At 45.4% G+C, this 19,878-nt stretch overlaps 1 protein-coding gene across 2 annotated transcripts in view; it reads left to right on the top strand.

Annotated features, from left to right (window-relative positions):
• The first annotated feature begins 16,488 nt into the window (after nucleotides 1–16,488).
• LOC146058827 (uncharacterized) overlaps nucleotides 16,489–19,878 on the top strand; it is a 59,228-nt gene continuing 55,838 nt past the window's right edge. For both annotated transcript variants that reach the window (XM_083171049.1, XM_083171048.1), the window contains exons 1-2: nucleotides 16,489–17,092; nucleotides 18,145–18,385. In XM_083171049.1, the coding sequence (XP_083027175.1) occupies nucleotides 16,646–17,092; nucleotides 18,145–18,385 (688 nt within the window). In that variant the 5' untranslated portion in view covers nucleotides 16,489–16,645. The remainder of the gene's footprint in view (nucleotides 17,093–18,144; nucleotides 18,386–19,878) is intronic.

The following is a 19,878-nucleotide window of genomic DNA, read 5'->3' as shown; positions in this document are numbered from 1 at the left end:
CCCCTCTATCTCCTCTTCTTCCATCTCCTCCTTCTCTCCCCTCCTTTCCCCCTCAGTCACGAGAGGGTTGCAATGGCGTCCTCAGCGTCCTGCCTACGCAGATAGAAGAGGAGGGACTGCACAAGAGTTAAACAGCAAAATAACAGTGAGTCTTTTATTATACATGTTTATAACAATTTGTTAAATAATTGTAGATTTTTTAAATATTAATTTAGACACTTTTTAAATAATGGGCTGGGTTATGTGCCTAAAGGTGGCCATACACGCTGCAATAGCAGCGTGCGATGCGATGTGCTCTCCTGCGGGCATCGCACAGTACAAAAAGTATGTGCTGCACATACTTTTTGTACTGCTTTCAGATCGCATCACACACACATTGCATGCATGCCATGCCATGCGATCTAGCACATAACATATGCGATTCTCGCAGTGTGTATGGGCACCTTTAGTGCCTGCAACATTTTGCGAACACAGCTCTGAGATGGTGTATGCATACATGTACATGCACCCGAGATCCTCCATAGGATCGCATGTTGCATACGCTCCCACAATCGGGCTGCAGCTTGTTGCAATGGTAATGTGAAAGGGCACAAAATGTATGGTTTGCAGGAGGGCGCCAGACACCCTAGCACCGGCCCTGCGGGTGAGCGAGCTGGCGCTGCGGCACAGCTCCGGCGCCAGGCTAGCTTCCTGCGCCCGGAGCGTGTGCTGTGCTGGCTCCGGGCTCGCTACGCCTCTGGTCGTACCCTGCCCAATGGGCGTGTGTCTAGCTCTATCTAGATATTTCCACTCGTTTGTGTGTGGTAGTGAAAGGTATACATACCTCCCAACCTTAAGGCAGGTGGAGGAGGGTAGCTGGCAAGCGCTGGAAATTTGGGGTATGGCCTAGCTAAAGGGGGATGCTAATGCTATGCCACACCCCATTTTCACCACTGTGGGGCATGAATAGACGCTATGCACATGCACACAGCGTCGATTCATGGGCGACTGGGGGGGGACTCCTAAACGGGAGGGGGAGAGAATGTGGGTGCAATGCTGCATTCTGCAGCATGGCTCTCTAGCAATATCCTCTATCGTCCGTCATGTACAACAAAGGACATCACTAACAACCCGCAGCAGCGTGCATCATTAACGATATAGTGCGTACACACGTGCTGATGCTGAACGCGATGGTCAGCAGCGGAATGGGCGGGGGCCATGCTGCATTCCGAGCATGTATCTCGCTAGCAATATACTCCGTTGTCCTGAATGTACAGACGAAGACGATGGAGGATGTCGCCAATGACACACGCATCATCAGTGACAGTGGGCAGCATGCAGAAAGCAACTTAAGATGCTTGCCGCCAGTCTCCGCATGCACTACGGCAGCAGTTCTCAAACTGCGGGTCCTGACCCCAAAGTGGGTCACGACCACCTCAGCATGGGGTCACGACTCCATGTTGCTGGCCATCAGACTAATGTGTTTATTGAGGGGGGACAGGGGATAACTCAATAAGTTAACACCCACTGCTTCCCTCTTCTATCACCCTTTTCCATCCCCTAATTACCCATTGCCTCCATAACCCATTGTCACAATAACACACACATGTGGCGGCCATTCTGTGGTAACTTGCTGGGTTCCTGTAATAATATTTATTGTCTGACGGGGTCCCAGATCAAATAGTTTGAGAACCCCTGCACTACGGCATCTAATAATTAGAGATGTGCGGGCTCGGATTTCAGAGATCCGAGCCCCCACGGACGTCATCATTCCGAGCCCGATTCCGAGCAGCGCTCAGAGATTCCCGCCTGACTCGGTCCGTCCGCGTGATTAGAACGTCATCTCCTGGCGTCGGATTTCGCGAGGCTTTATAAGCGGCTGCCGCGCCCGCCATCTTCACTCCAGTCAAGTAGTGGGTTGGGAGAGGGTGTGTTGGTGCTGCTGCTGGGGCTTAAACTTGAGCTTGACCTTGAGCTTTTGCAATCGCTGGTGCTGTCTCTCAGTGCTGCTGTGTAGTAGTCTAACTGTGTACTTGTAGTACTACTGTCTCCTCTGTGCGGTCTACCTCTGGTGTGCTGCTGTGCTGTAATTAATTATTTTATTTGCTGGGACTGTCTCCCTCAGTGCTGCTGTGTACTCTGTTCTCTGCTTAGGAGAACAGTCTAACTGTGTACTTGTAGTACTACTGTCTCCTCTGTGCGGTCTACCTCTGGTGTGCTGTGCTGTAATTAATTATTTTATTTGCTGGGGCTGTCTCCCTCAGTGCTGCTGTGTACTCTGTTCTCCTCTGCTTAGGAGAACAGTCTAACTGTGTACCTGCATGTAGTACTACTGTCTCCTCTGTGCTGGGGCATACCTCTGGTGCTGTGCTGTGCCATTTAAAAATTATTATATATATATTAATAATTAATTAATTATATTAAATAAATATATATATATATATATATACAGACATTGGATGGGCTCTGCACACACTAAATTAACTGATAATAAATAGTGGAGATTTGGTTCACGAATTGATCAATGCATTTAAGCCTGCAGCCCCCGTCAAGGGACCCCACTGTTCTGCAGGTCCTACCACTATCGCTGAAAATGGCTGCAATACACATAGCTATAACATAGCTATGTGTGCCGATGTTAAGTGTATATATTGTTTATTAGATTAATTTTTTTAATTATTCTTATTGTGGTCACATTCTCTCATGCACCCTGTTTTTAACTAAGATTCCATAGCTTGTGTTAGCCATTTCCCTAGATGATTAGTGACAGGTGTGTTGGTAGCTGCTCACCTATAAAAGCAAAGTCTGCTGTGAGCTTCAGACCTGATAGCATGCCTGGTATCAAACATTGATGTTATAGCTATGTGTATTGCAGCCATTTTCAGCGATAGTGGTAGGACCTGCAGAACAGTGGGGTCCCTTGACGGGGGCTGCAGGCTTAAATGCATTGATCAATTCGTGAACCAAATCTCCACTATTTATTATCAGTTAATTTAGTGTGTGCAGAGCCCATCCAATGTCTGTTTAAACAATGTGGTCACAAGCCATAGGTCACCCCAAAACTAGGAAAGGTGAGTGCCGATGTTAAGTGTATATATTGTTTATTAGATTAATTTTTTTAATTAGTCTTATTGTGGTCACATTCTCTCATGCACCCTGTTTTTAACTAAGATTCCATAGCTTGTGTTAGCCATTTCCCTAGATGATTAGTGACAGGTGTGTTGGTAGCTGCTCACCTATAAAAGCAAAGTCTGCTGTGAGCTTCAGACCTGATAGCATGCCTGGTATCAAACATTGATGTTATAGCTATGTGTATTGCAGCCATTTTCAGCGATAGTGGTAGGACCTGCAGAACAGTGGGGTCCCTTGACGGGGGCTGCAGGCTTAAATGCATTGATCAATTCGTGAACCAAATCTCCACTATTTATTATCAGTTAATTTAGTGTGTGCAGAGCCCATCCAATGTCTGTTTAAACAATGTGGTCACAAGCCATAGGGCACCCCAAAACTAGGAAAGGTGAGTGCCGATGTTAAGTGTATATAATATATATATATATATATATATATATATATATATATATATATATATATATATATATATATATATATATATATATATATATATATATATATAGTCCACTGGTGCTGCCTGCACTGAATCTGCCAGTCTGATGGTCTATGGTCTGGGGCTCACTGCCTAATAAATAATACTGCCATATATCTAGTTACCTGTGTGGTCTGGGGCTCACTGCCTAATACTGCCGTATCTACCGTCTGGTCTGCAGCAGCAGCAGCATCTCCTGCATGCCAGCTCCTTCTTAGGCAGGCTACGCTGTGTATCACTGGTTTCAAGAAGAGGCACAATGCCGACAACCTCTTAGAGAAACTGAGGGAAATCATCTCCCTGTGGCTTACCCCCCTTAGACTCTCCTGGGGATTTGTGGTGTCGGACAACGCCAGTAACATTGTGCGGGCATTAAACATGGGCAATTTCCAGCACATGCCATGTTTTGCTCACACAATAAATTTGGTGGTGCAGCATTTCATAAAAAATGACAGGAGTGCGCAGGAGATGCTTGTGGTGGCACGCAAAATTTGCGGACACTTTCGGCATTCTGCCACAGCCTGCCGAAGGCTGGAGCGGGAGCAAAAACTCCGCAACCTGCCCTGCCATCAGCTGAAACAAGAGGTGGTGACACGCTGGAACTCCACCCTCTATATGCTGCAGAGGATGGAGGAGCAGCAAAAGGCCATTCAAGCCTACACAGCCACCTACGACATAGGCAGAGGAGCGGGGCTGCACCTGACTCAAGCGCACTGGAGGCTGATACGAGGGTGGTCAGTCTGTTAAAGTCAGAGGAATACATTTTGGCCACAGTGCTCGATCCTCGGTTTAAAGCGTATGTTGTGTCTCTGTTTCCGGCGGACACAGGTCTACAAAGGTGCAAAGACCTGCTGGTCAGGAGATTGTCATCTGAGGGGGACCGTGACACGGCCCCAGCTCCTCCTTCATTTTCTCCCACACCTGTGAGGAAACAGCTGCGATTTCCCACACAACCCGCTGGCGGGGATGCAGGGCAGGCAGGAAGGAGTTTGGACATCTGGTCCAGACTCAAGGACCTGCCAACGATTGCTGACATCTCTACTGTTGGTGCATTGGATGCTGTCAACATTGAAAAAATGGTGGATGATTACTTTGGTGACAGCATCCAAGTAGACATGTCAGACAGTCCTTACCTGTACTGGCAGGAAAAAAAGGCAGCTTGGAAACCCCTGTACAAACTGGCTCTATTCTACCTGAGTTGTCCCCCCTCCAGTGTGTACTCCGAAAGAGTATTCAGTGCAGCGGGGAACCTGGTCAGTGAGCGGCGAAGGAGGTTGCTCCCGAAAAATGTTGAGAAAATGATGTTTATAAAAATTAATTATCACTTATTCAATGAAGACCAGGAATTGCCTCCAGAGATTATAACGGGACCTGTGATTGTGGAGTCCAGCGGGGACGAATTGATAATCTCTGAGAATGAGGAAGTACACACTGAAGGGGGCGAGGAATCAGAGGAGGAGGAGGAGGAGGATGATGATGATGAGTGACGATGACATCTTGTTGCTGTAGAGCCAGTTTATACTGGGAGATATTATGAATTGGTTTATTTTTTGTGGGGGCCCAAACAAACCAATCATTTCAGCCACAGTTTTGTAGGCCCTGTCGCTGAAATGTTTGGTTTGTTAAAGTGTGCATGTCCTATTTTCGCAACATAAGGGTGGGTGGGAGGGCCCAAGGACAATTCCATCTTGCATCACGATTCATTATTCCTACTGCTGAGACTCATTTTTAATGAGGGACTTGTCTTTGAAATGCATATAACTCTTTGCATTCCACTGATTGCTGCACCTTCATGGGTGAGAATGTGATCTCCCTGACCTGGGGGAGTCAGGGCTGGGGCAGGAAGGCTCAATTACACTTCTTTTTTTGGGCGGCTAAACTTTTTTTTATCCGTCTGGTCTGGTGCCCACTGCTGAGAGTCATTTTAATGAGGGACTTGTCTTTGAAATGCATATAACTCTGCATTCCACTGATTGCTGCACCTTCATGGGTGAGAATGTGATCTCCCTGACCTGGGGGAGTCAGGGCTGGGGCAGGAAGGCTCAATTACACTTCTTTTTTTGGGCGGCTAAACTTTTTTTTACCTGTCTGGTCTGGTGCCCACTGCTGAGACTCATTTTTAATGAGGGACTTGTCTTGAAATGCATATAACTCTTTGTATTCCACTGATTGCTGCACCTTCATGGGTGAGAATGTGATCTCCCTGACCTGGGGAAGTCAGGGCTGGGGCAGGAAGGCTCAATTACACTTCTTTTTTTGGGCGGCTAAACTTTTTTTTATCCGTCTGGTCTGGTGCCCACTGCTGAGAGTCATTTTAATGAGGGACTTGTCTTGAAATTCATATAACTCTTTGCATTCCACTGACTGCTGCACCTTAATGGGTGAGAATGTGATCTCCCTGACCTGGGGGAGTCAGGGCTGGGGCAGGAAGGCTCAATTACACTTCTTTTTGGGCGGCTAAAAAATTTTGTGGGCGGCTGCAATTACACTTCTTTGTGGGCGGCTGCAATTACACTTCTTTTTGGGCAGCTGCAATTAAACTTCTTTGGGGGCGCCTGCAATTACACTTCTTTTTGGGCGGCTGCAATTACACTTCTTTGGGGGCGGCTGCAATTACACTTCTTTGGGGGCACAGGGGCACTCCAGGGGCACAGGGGGTATCCTGTAGTGGGCTGCCACACATTTTTTTAAATATGGCTATCCACAGGTTGTTCAGTCTGCCATTTGAGATTGGGATCTTTCATCACAGAGACCAACTGCACATCAGGGTCAGGATCAGCCAGGTTGTTAAACGGGGTTTCGACCATGAATCAATCACATCATAAAATTAATTAATAATCAATCAATCAGAATCAAGCCAGATAGGGGTCTTGTTAAATATTAAACTGACCAAAACAGATACACACACAACTAGTACTGCCTCATCTACCTGTCTGGTCTGGTGCCCACTGCTGAGAGGCAATTAAACTTCTTTGGGGTTGGCTGCAATTACACTTCTTTTTGGGCGGCTGCAATTACACTTCTTTGGGGGCGGCTGCAATTACACTTCTTTGGGGGCGGCTAAACTTTTTTGAGGGCGGCTGCAATTACACTTCTTTTTGGGCGGCTGCAATTAAACTTCTTTGGGGGCGGCTGCAATTAAACTTCTTTGGGGGCACAGGGGCACTCCAGGGGCACAGGGGGTATCCTGTAGTGGGCTACCACACATTTTTTTTTAAATATGGCTATCCACAGGTTGTTCAGTCTGCCATTTGAGATTGGGATCTTTCATCACAGAGACCAACTGCACATCAGGGTCAGGATCAGCCAGGTTGTTAAACGGGGTTTCGACCATGAATCATAAAATTAATTAATAATCAATCAATCATAATCAGAATCAAGTCAGATAGGGGTCTTGTTAAATATTAAACTGACCAAAACAGATACACACTCTGCACTATCGAGCAGGTGATCACTGACATGCCAGGTGCAACGGTCTTTAGCACCCTGAATGAAAAGTGTGGGTTTTGGCAGATCCCTCTGGACAGAGCCTCTTCCATGCTTACTGCCTTCATGACCCCTATTGGGTGCTACGTCTTCCTACGCATGCCCTATGGCATCACCACAGGCAGCGAAGTTTTCCAGCGCTGCATGGAGCAACAGTTTGCTGGCTCTCCCTTTGACATCATCGCTGTCAGCATCCTTATCTGCACAGCCGGGTCCATCAGTTACTGCCACTGCTGCAACCAATGCTAGTGATGGTTACGCATGCCCTATGGCATCACCACGGGCAGCAAAGTTTTCCAGCGCTGCATGGAGCAACAGTTCGCTGGCTCTCCCTTTGACATCATCGCTGTCAGCATCCTCCTTATCTGCACAGCCGGGTCCATCAGTTTCTGCCACTGCTGCAACCAATGCTAGTGATGGTTATGCATGCCCTATGGCATCACCACGGGCAGCGAAGTTTTCTAGCGCTGCATGGAGCAACAGTTCGCTGGCTCTCCCTTTGACATCATCGCTGTCAGCATCCTTATCTGCACAGCCGGGTCCATCAGTTACTGCCACTGCTGCAACCAATGCTAGTGATGGTTTACATTACATTACATCTTCCATCTGCCACCTTAAAATTGATTAGCCCACTCCCCTACACCCATTAGGCAATGATTTAAGAGACGACTGGTAATAATAAATGAATAATAATCACAAAATTAAACAATCAGATTACATTATCACACAATCAAGCCAAATAGGGGTCTTGTTGGATGTTAAAGTGATCAAAACAGTTACACACTTGCAGACAAACTCTGATGCACAAAATGCCCACCGCTCCTTGGCTGCACATGGTAAACAGTGCATGATCAAGCCAGATAGGGATCTTTTATGAGCCTATTTTTTTAAACTGCCATCATGTCTGCCACTGCAGTGCCACTCTTACATGAGCCACGTGTTTGTGCCGCACACTTGTGTGGCTTAGCATAGTTATCCAGCTACCTCAGTGCAAACTTTGGCAATAAAAACAATATTGTGAGGTGTGAGGTGTTCAGAATACACTGGAAATGAGTGTAAATGAATGTTATTGAGGTCAATATAGCGTAGGAGCAAAAAAAAACCCACCAAATTCTGCGATTTTAGCTGTTTTTATGCTTTTTTAACAAAAAAATCAGAACCCAAAACCCCAAAAAATCCAAACACAAAACACTTAGGAGGTGTTTTGCCAAAACCCATTAGAACCCAAAACCTCAAGGTAATCAGAACCCAAAACCCGAAAAGTGGCCGGTGCACATCTCTACTAATAATGCCGTATACATGAAGAATTTGGCAAAGGGCACAGGACTAGCATCGCCTACACCCACAGGACTAGTGCCACCTACACCCACAGGACTAGCGTTGCCTACACCCACAGGACTAGCGTCACCTATGCCCACAGAACTAGTGCCGCCTACGCCCACAGGACTAGTGCTGCCTATGCACACAATGCCCACATGAATAGCCCCACTTACGCACACAATGCTCACATGAATAGCACCGCCAACCACACAATGCCCACAGGACTACGGCTGCTTACGCACACAATGCCCATATGAATGGCGCCTCTTACGCCCACATGGATAGCGGCACTTACATGCACAATGCCCACTGGACAAGTGACACTATGCATAATGCCCACATACAATAGTATTACCTATTACAACAAATAAATATTATTGCACCTTGAACACATAATACCCACATTAGGAGAAAGGCACAAGGACTGGATAAGGGGGAAATAAGCTTTTAATAAGGATGGTAAACTCTCCTTAACTTACCCATGCTGTGCTCCGAGGGCTGCTAGAGGGGCGGAGCCTGCTGGAGGGGCGGGGCCGTGTCTACTGCTGCAGCAGAAGAACTTCAACAACACTGGGAACTTGGAAGTGGGAACCTCCGTGGTCACTGTCACACTGCTGCTTTTCTACTGCCTGTCAGTGGGACAGATGGTGCAGCAGCAGACACTGAAGAGGCAGAACGGAAGTCTGCTGCCACCTTGCTGTGCAGAGCTGCTCAGTACATTGAGCAGGCTCTGTCTGGATGCCTCTCCCAGCACTGTCTGTACTGCAGCAGAACGGGCGGCCAGCGCTGCTCAGCCTCATAACCCCGCGGTGGCCGGCTCTTTGAAGTAATGCAACGTCTCGCGTCATGATGTAGTGACGCATCACCTATAGGCCCCGCCCATCGAAGCTCCGGATTTTTGTTTATCGACCACCAAAAACCGGGAGGGTGAGCTGGTTTAGCGGGGCAGCGGGAGGCTCGGGTAAAATCCGGGAGGTCCACACAAAATCTCCCGCCGGCTCTTCCCCCCCCAGCAGTCAAGTGTGCGTCATGGCACTGACGAAAGAGCGTCATGTCACCGGCCCGGCTTTACAGGAGGAAAGGAATCCCAAGGTCCGCCCCCCACAGCACTGACCCAAAAAGGTCCGCCGAACAGGAGGTGGGCAGCAACACTCAGCAGCGCGGGACTGGAACAGCTTCTGCCCGGCTGCCTGTCTGATGCGCTAAGCCTGCTGCCGGCGCTGCTGCCTGTCAGCAGCCTGCAGCTACAGTGTTAGAGGAGGGGAAGAAGCGCCTCTAAGGGCCGGCGCCTACCTGCTTTGCAGGCTGTGCTGAGCGGGTAGCGCCGGCCCTGACTGTATATGATCACAATTTAGCCAGAGATATATAAATAACCAGAGTGTGCCTCATACAGACAAATTCCAGGTACGGCTAAGCAGGACTCCAAATTTTAATACTCTATTTTTGCACATATATCTAACCCCCTATACACTGATGCATGTTGTCAGTAATTGTTCGTACTTTTAACCTCTTTATTTCGCCGTGTCTAAAACGCCCTATGAACCAAAGTTTCATTGAATAAAAGAAAAATGCAAGGGTCATTTTAAGTAAAAATAAACTTTAATAAAATTGTTATGGTACATTGTATGTACATTTAGGTGTGCATCTATCGTTGCAACCCCATTCCACCTCTCTTCCAATTTTTTGTACATATCATGGTTGCCCAAGATAGCACCCCCACCAACTAATCCAGGTGGATCTATTTCCAAAACACTAAAGAAACAATAAGCAGAGTGCAGACTTACTCCTTCCTCTTTTGACTATATAGTAAACACTCCAAGATCTATCAGTTCTTAGATATGCACAATTTGGTAAGGCTATCTCTGTAAAAACTTCACTAATTTCTCACATTATTTTTCCACAAGGTAACACAACAGTGACATCTTGTGGTAATATAAAGGTACAGACATATCTGGTTACCATGTACAAACAGCAGGAACATGTAGCACTCCTAGGGACTCACACAGTATGGTTAAAATTAATGGTGTGTGATTTTTTCAAAAGCGCCCCTCCCAGCAGCCAGGCTTCAGAACTGCCTTACTGGTTCAATCAGCCAGTCAAAAATATAGTGATACAGAAAAGAATTAGGAGTCTAGAATAATAGGCGCTTGGGTGGATGTCAAATGAAAGTCCTTTTCTTATAGATAAAAATGCGCAAACACTTTATTCATCCATATATAGCAATTTCCATAAAATCGATTTGCGGCAATATTCAGTAAAAAATAAAAAATAAAAAGAGGATTATAATCCCAACGTCAGTTTATATGCTCGAACAGACACTTCACACAAAGAGAGCGGGGCAGGGATAAGTAAATGTTATGAAATACATCTACTCTCATCTCTGAATCCTCCACTTAGGTGCTGCATACAATCTGTCACAGCTGTACCACGTGGGGGTAGTCTCCTTGTCGCTGCAGCCGTGGAACCGGCTTCCAGTGCACAAATAAATGTCCACCTCACAAGGGGATTATTCTGGTTCACTCCTTCTGGCAAATTCCTTCTCAAATGGACAAAACCATGTGCACTGCAGGTGGGGTAGATGTTTCTTGTGCAGAGAGAATTAGATTTGGGTGGGGTGTGTATTTCAAAGTGAGATCTATATTGCAGTGTAAAAATAAAGCAGGCAGTATTTTCCCTGCACAGACACAAAATAACTCACCAAATCTAATTCTCTCTGCACATTTTACATCTGCCCCACCTGCAGTGCACATGGTTTTGTCCATCTAAGAAGGAATTTGCCAGAAGGAGTGAACAGGGCAAGCATATGTTGTGGCGTTGGTATCCTTAGGGCTGCTCCGTATTGTAAAAACAAAAAAAGTTGGTGACCACGTCCACCTGCTGGCCAACACGTTTCAATCTACTTGAGATCTTTATCAAGGCTCAGGTGGAGGTGGTCACGTGGTCACCTTTATAGCACTATGGTTTTTTTTGCTGTGTATATACCTTTAAATAAAGTTTGTATGTGGCACTCTGATTTTAGATATTTCCTGCCTTCCTCTGAACCTGATGTTGACACCAGACCATGACCGAGGGCTACCTACAGGCTCAAGATAGGTAAGTATCAGTATGTATGGGCTACAGTATGTGTGTATTAAAGTTTTATTTTTATTATGTGTCAGTGTGCATTTATTTAACTATTGGTTTTGTCGTGGGCTGCATGCCGGGACTTGTGGTTCTCCAAGTTCCAGTATGTGTTCCAGGCTTGCTGGGACTCTTAGTTCCACAACAAAACCCAATGGTTTCTTCTATTTTTTTTACACTTTATCAGCCCGGTACCCACAGCCCAGGGGTACCGAGGACAGCACCAGGCTTTAGCCTGGCCAGGTAAGTCCTGAAGGGGGGGACCCCCTGACCAGACTAGTCGGTAGGGTTAATGCTTTGGCCGAGGGTATAAAAAGTCTCCCCCCCAGCTGTGGCATTACCCTGCTGGCTGGTTGGGACTGGGGCTGGTTCTAAAAATACGGGGGACCCCTATTCATTTTGGGCTGGTTTTAAAAAAATATCGGAAACCTCTATTTGGCCGGTTTTCTGATTTTTTTTTTTTTAAATCAGCCCGACTCTTTCAACCTGGTGCTGGTTATGCCCGTGGGGGGGGGGGGGGACGGATACACCGTTTTTTATTTATTTATTTATCCTTTTTTTTTTACACTGAAGCCTGCACGGATCTGATTGATCCGTGCACGCTGAAGCCAAATATGCCTGGAAAGTGTATTTTCCAGGCATATTTGGCCGGCAATTAGCGGACATATCCCGCTAATTGCCGATTCTGTCAATGGCGTATACCTTCTTATTTGTAATTACAAATACGAATGTGCCATAAATACGAATACGAATGGATGTATTTTCGGTATAGTAAATCCCGAAAATATGAATAGGTATAAAATAGGCGTATTTTTTAATACGAATACGCCTATTTTATACGAATTAGGCTTAGTAAATTTCCCCTGCTGTCTTCAATTGGGCTTACTGGACTGTAATGTGTGCGTCCAAGTCTCCAAACAGTATAGTATGCCTTGACAATTGTACTTTTACTGCTCTGTATACTGTGCACACAAATCGAGAATGGGACGCTCTTGCATCTCATTCCTGGGTTAACGGTGCTGCGGCTCCATCTGCACAGTAGACTACAATACAAGCTCTGCAAATGGGCTGTGTAATGTGCAGTGGTCAGGTGGAGTGTCTGGGTCCCCTAGGAAAATCATTTCATAATCATAGCATACTGCATTTCCCAAAGCCAATACAGCATACAGTAAAGGTGCATACACACTCGTAGAAACTGTGCATGAAAGATATTGGTGACAGATTTCCCTTGAACTTCCCAGAGTAGTTTACAAAACAGCTGGTACATGTACACGAAAGATTTTTTCGACAGATGACAGATTTTCTTGAAAGATGAAAGATTTTTATGAAAGATAACCAAGCAGGCTAATTTAAATACTGGGCCGGCTTACAGGTGGGGGTGGGCACAGCTTCTAGAGGGGATAAATAGTGTCGGCCATTTTAACTCTTTCCATTTATGCTCTGTGGCCAGTTTGGTTTGGATAATACCTCCCAAACACTGTTGCACAGCTAATTTCTGGATTTTGTGATGGATCATTATCATTACCAACTGATGACAGCATATGCTGGAGTTGCACTGATACATGATCAGGACAGGTCAGAGAAGCGGAGAAGGATTCGGTCTTGCTGGACGAAGGAGTGGCTCTTGCAGAGGGATTCTCTGTCTCACATGGCAATGCTTATTGCCTGTATTCTCTGTTAATGCTATGGTATATGTTTATGAATTCATTCATATATGGAAGGGCTCATGGAAAGGAGAAGGCTGAGAATAAGAGGATGTAACAGCCCAGAATGTTGTATAGTGTTCATACAGTTGGGACTAATAAAGCTTTGTATCCCCTTGGAAACGGAGCAGCCAGTTTTCCCTGAGGGGAGAGTCTGAGGTAACTGTCAGCAAGGCTGGAGCCCACACCATCGGCTCCAGAGTTCCCCCAAATAGTGGGTGCTGGTAAATGGATTGAGTCCCATCAGTATTACCTGTGCAGGAGAGGAAGTGACACTGATCACAGCAGGAAGCCTTCCCCCATTTCCACAGAAGCCACAGAGAAGCAGTTCAGGTGACAGCTAGCAGCTGGGGGAGAGGGCCTATGTGGGACTGCAGATCACCCATTCTGTGACAGAGTACAAGTCCAGCTAGTGACACTATCTGTGTAAATAAGACAGCAGGGAGTGACTGGAGGGGATTACAAGGAGGTAAAGGAACAGACTGTGATTGCTGGAAAACATAAAGACTCCAAAGCTAGCGCTTGTGAGTTTGATGAATTCAATGACAGACTTCTTGTACAAAGGAGCAAATATATGTATATATAGTTAGCATCCCAGTGTTATACAAAGAAGCAGTTACTGACTGGAGCGGCTATGACCAGGAGTGACAGGCAGAATCCTCACAGTCTGGAGTAGCAGATTAACAAGGCTATAGTCCGTGCAGCCTACCAGACAGTGTATAGCATACCTCAGAGACTATTTATATCTATAAAAGCTCATTGGCTGAGGAACTATAGTGAGGAGTAAATACTGCAGGAGTTCTGGTATTTACACTACAGAGATTGCAGATACTACAGAAACAATTTGTAACAGGTGGACAGATTGGCTAAGAGGACACAAATTATATAACCCTCATTAATCCGGTATCATATAGTAGCCAACCCAACAACTCTCCCTATACCCTTTGAGGAAAGGTTATCTAGGGGAAGAGCACCAGTTATACCCCCTGAGAGTAGAAATTATTATTTTCTCTGTCAAGATACCAGGGTTACCATATTAATCAGTACCAAAAGACTGTGGATGGTATTGCTGTGGGCAGAAATTCACTTTCCTTCCTGCATGAGAGGAAATCTCTATAACCTGTGGTAGACTGTAGCAGATTGAGTATCCCTGCTGCAGCCACCGGCAAGATCAGTGTTGCAAGTAAGGGGGTACGGCGTGGTACGGAGTACCTGTAAGAAATATGTTGCAGGTACGCAGTACCACTTACCTCCTGACCCACTGTCAATTTTATTTTTATTTTAAGTCTAAATATAATGCATCCGCAGCCCGCCCACCCAGCGTTATGTTTGGTGCTGTATGCAGCTACCGGCTACTGCTGATTTAGCCTGTCACATTGATAGGCATCAGCGGTGCCGGCAGCATGAAGAGCAGGCTCCACAATTGTAAGCAGAAGCTGCCTGGTTCTCCCCCAAGCAAGAGCCAACCCACCCCTAGTCATTCCCTGCTTCTCATTCCCTGTCTCCTGATTCCACGCCACTATTGTCATTTAGTCACTCCTCTAGCTTTGTGTGACCACGCCCCCTCATGACACATAGCCACCCCCATTTTTGGTGGAGGCTATCAGTACCACCAAGAAAAAAAATCTACTTGCACCACTGGGCAAGATTGTATATTCATCTGAAAGAATAAGTAGCCTGGAGTAACCTGCAGCAGATTTATTCACTACCAAGTGTAGGGCTAGGGAAATAGACTATTAATCCTCTGTGAGCATCATCGGCAGGAGTTGTACACTAAAATCTTCTTTACCATATTGGAGCGGATTACAAATACTGGTACTTATGTAGTAACTGGGCTGCCGATTTTGAAATCGGGTCCATCGCATCGCATCGCACCCGACCAAATCGCATGCGATGCGATGCGATGCGATGCGATGGACCCGATTTTTCCATAGGATTCAATGTTAAAATGGACTGAGTCCATTTCAACATGGAATTCAATGGGAAAAGGGGTCCTTTTCATACCCCTACTATCCAAGTGGGCATGGAGTTGGATATAAACCTGTGGCGAGCGTAGCGAGCCACCGAGCCCGAAGCGTGGCGAGCGTAGCGAGCCCCGCGAGGGGACACAGAATACCGTCCCCTCGCGGGGCTCGCTTCGCTCGCCACGCTTCGGGCTCGGTGGCTCGCTACGCTCGCCACAGGTTTATATCCAACTCCATGCCCACTTGGATAGTAGGGGTATGAAAAGGACCCCTTTTTCCCATTGAATTCCATGTTAAAATGGACTCAGTCCATTTTAACATTGAATCCTATGGAAAAATCGGGTCATCGCATCGCATCGTATCGCATCGTATGCGATGCGATGCGATATCGCATCGCATCGCATCTGATTGTATGCCTTAACTTAAGGCATACAATCAAAAAATCGGCAGCCCAGATACTACATAAGTACCCAAATACTTTATCCTGACATTTTATATAAAGAGTCACTGTGCTCCCCAGCACACTTACCTTACAGGACTCAGGTCTGAACTGCTGTTGGCAAGGAGCATTACATAGTGGCACTAACAGGAATCCTAAAGAACAAGACACACATACAAGTGCTTTACCTTGACTAGTCAACTTTAGACATATTGTGCACAAGGTTAATGTATATATTATTGCGCAATAATAATTCTGAAAAGAACCCCTTCCTTTTGGTGGGTCTATATGTTGATGTATGATAAAAAAGTGAGGAGTTTAAGTTGAGTTGAATTTAATGTATGCTATGGTTATTGGTTGCATCCATATACTGTAAGGTGGTATTACTTTTAAAGGCATAAGTATACCCGTCATGACCAACCTTGACATTGTAGTGTGAAATATACTGTGATTATTATCTACTTAGATAAAAATATATTGTTCAAGAGTGTATGTTTAATGAATATCATTACAGGTGATTCCCCAAGCTCACCCATATGGCTCTCATCAGCTATAAATATTAAATTCTAATCCGTTATTTCATTAATTGCTTGGGGTGGAGGCACTGAACCATCATATATTCTGAAACGTGGAACCAGACAGCGTTACATAATCATAGCATACTGCATTTCCCAAAGCCAATACAGCATACAGTAAAGGTGCATACACACTCGTAGAAACTGTGCATGAAAGATATTGGTGACAGATTTCCCTTGAACTTCCCAGAGTTGTTTACAAAACAGCTGGTACATGTACACGAAAGATTTTTTCGACAGATGACAGATTTTCTTGAAAGATGAATGATTTTTATGAAAGATAACCAAGCAGGCTAATTTAAATACTGGGCCGGCTTACAGGGGGGGTGGGCACAGCTTCTAGAGGGGATAAATAGTGTCGGCCATTTTAACTCTTTCCATTTATGCTCTGTGGCCAGTTTGGTTTGGATAATACCTCCCAAACACTGTTGCACAGCTAATTTCTGGTTTTTGTGATGGATCATTATCATTACCAATTGATGACAGCATATGCTGGAGTTGCACTGATACATGATCAGGACAGGTCAGAGAAGCGGAGAAGGATTCGGTCTTGCTGGACGAAGGAGTGGCTCTTGCAGAGGGATTCTCTGTCTCACATGGTGCTGCTTTCTGAGCTGCATGAAAAGAACCCACATGACGACAGGAATTTTCTTCGCATGGACGACGCCACCCTCAGTGAGTTGTTGGGTCTAGTGAGGTCTCGCATCCAGAGGCAGGATACTAGGCTGCGGAGGGCCATACCTGCTGAGGAGAGGCTGATTGTAACCCTGCGATTCCTAGCCACTGGCCGATCTTTGCAGGACTTGAAGTTCGGGTCTGTTATCTCACCACAGGCTTTGGGGCTTATTATACCCGAGACCTGCAAAGCAATTTATTCTGTACTCAGGCAGCAGTACTTCAAGGTAAGAACCTTTTTGAAGTTTCACATTGCTATATGCTGCTGCTCTCCACTGTATGCCCACTCATATAAAATTTCTATCTCCCTAATGGTGTGTTGCTTTAGACCCTATTTATGGCCCCAAGTGTCATTTGATTAAAAGCACGTATTACAGTATGCCCAAATTGTGTGCCGTGGCACCCTAGGTGCTGTGAGAACTTTCAGGGGGTGCCCTGGTTTGATGGCCCAGGACCATTTGAATTTTTTGATGGTTATTTTTATAGGCAAACCTTGCTCTGATTTCTGCCAATATAACATATGTAGTTGTAAATACTTTACCTCATGACATAGCTGAACCTAATGATAACATATAAATCTAATTTGATTAATTTTATATCTGTTTTATGATTTTATCATACTTGAGGCCGATGGATGCCATAATCAGTTTCTGCTACTCTAGGGCAGGGGTCAGGGATCTTTTTCACCTTCTACCCCAAAATAAATTTAGATACGATAATGTTACCCCCTTTATTTGAATTGAAGGAAATCATATAATTGTAATACATACTTTATCCACAGAAACTGATGATATATCTTGTTAGTACCGTACATAGCCTGGCAGCAAATGATGATTACTGTGTATGGCTGTGTGTGGTACAAAATTTATACCACACACAGCCATACATGGTAAACATCAATCTCAATGGCTGCCAGGCTGTATGTGGTATATTCATTGATTATGTGACGTCCAGGCAACTATTATGTCAGTATTACAAGATGATATATTAACGGCCTGTTAGAGATGGGTATACCTTGAGTGGAGCCTATATACAGAGTCTATATGCAGTAAAATTAAATTCCTGGGGTTAATGGACGGTCGCACTGCCAAGAAACAGCCGGGCATCCATATAGCTTTATATACATAGCGTCTCGTCAGCGCAATCGTCCAAAGGAATTTAAATTTTAAACCAATTGGGGTAATTTACTCCTGTTCCATGACCACTGCTCTAGGGTGTCTATTACAAATTTTATAGGGAACCACAGTATTCATCATTTTTATTCTATTTTTCATTCTAGTTACCCTCATCTTCGGAGGAGTGGCTTGCTATTGCAGCTGATTTTGAGACACGGTGGAATTTCCCAAACTGTGGTGGCGCGATCGATGGGAAGCATGTCAGGATCATTCCACCTGCAAATTCTGGATCCATGTACTTCAATTATAAGTGTTATTTCAGCATAGTGATGATGGCCATAGTGGATTCAAACTATGATTTCATGTATGTGGAGAAACCAGAGTACCCGGAGGAAACCCAAGCAAGTACGGGGAGAATTGGTTAATATAAGTATACACACACACAAAAAAAAATGTCATAACTTTCTGAGCATTTCAATACACATTCCTCAACTTACTGTGGTACTGAACTCTTTAATGTACTGTGCAGTACTCATGCTTTCTCTATAGTGGCTTCCATCAAACACACCATCTAATGCTGTACCTGACCTTCATTTACATTCACATCAACCTCTTTCTCTGTGAAAAGAGAAGTCTACCAGGCCATGCCATTTCTAGACAATTTGGCTCCCAGTGGAAACAGTTGAAAATGCCAAACTCACTCACCCCGTGTCCTGCACTCTATCACACTGACGCACTCCCTTACCCTGCAGCATGCACTCTAACACACTGACGCACTCCCACACCCTGCGCTCTATCACAATGATGCACTCACTCACCCTGCGGCAGCTATGTTCACTGTGACAGACAGTGGTTCTTGTGGATCAAAGCTTTGAGAGAAGTACGGTTCTATATAGAGCACCAAACAGTGAGTGTACACTATGTTACTTGTACAGTAGGTAGTGGTGCAGGATGCTGAACAGCTTCATGCAGGTAATGACTGGGGTCTCTCTAAGCAGGTGGGATCAGTCTCCTGCCATGTCACCTCCACAAAGTCTCTTAAATCAAACCTCCCAACATGACCCATACCAGGAGGGACAGATTGCTCTATTCCTGGGCTTCCCTCTTAATTTTTGATTGCCATCACCTGTTTTGAACAGGTTAATTGATATGAAAGGTACAGTAGTTTAACACATGTGATGGAAATCATAAATTAAAGGGAAGTCAGGAATATAGCAATCTGTCCCTCCCGGAGAGGGTCATATTGGAGGTATGCTAAAAGTATGCAAAAAGGATCTACAGATAACTACAATCACAATGCATGCATTGAATAATGCAATAGCCTTATTAGCGGTATTCCTAAGAAAAGACTCTCACCACTATATCCATTTTAAATGCAGCTGTGTGGCTGATCTTATCTAGATGTTCAATGTCTGCTGATCCACTCTGTCTGTCCCTCCATTGGTTGCTTGTATTTTACCATATTTATTATAAAACGCTTCTACTCACATTCAAGGCCATTAACCTAACTACAACATCTCTTCGCTTATATCAAAATATATCCCCACCAGACCTCTCCTACTAGATCCCATTCATAATTGCAGGATATTTGTTGGCAAACACCAAGCCTATGGAATGCCCTTCCTCACAAATTAGGACTTACCTTTAACCTCTAAACTTTCAAGCGTTCTCCGTATGACTCACCCAGGGCCGGCGCCACCACTAGGCAGCTCTAGGCATTTGCCTAGGGCGCTGACCACTGGAGGGCGGTAATGAGCCGCCGAGGAGAGCCAAGTACGCTACCAATATAAGAAGAGGTCCAGAATCCCAGCCCAAAGCTCCAATCACAGGTACATCTGTGCCCCCCATCCCATGCTACACAGACTATCCGGAGCTGCCGCGGCTGCCGCTGTACTAGG

Source organism: Crinia signifera, chromosome 2 (assembly GCF_055691185.1).
Source record: "Crinia signifera chromosome 2, ASM5569118v1, whole genome shotgun sequence".
In the NCBI taxonomy this organism is placed as follows: domain Eukaryota; kingdom Metazoa; phylum Chordata; class Amphibia; order Anura; family Myobatrachidae; genus Crinia; species Crinia signifera.
The sequence above is the reverse complement of the archived record's forward strand: the minus strand, read 5'-3'. Positions and strand labels throughout refer to the sequence as shown.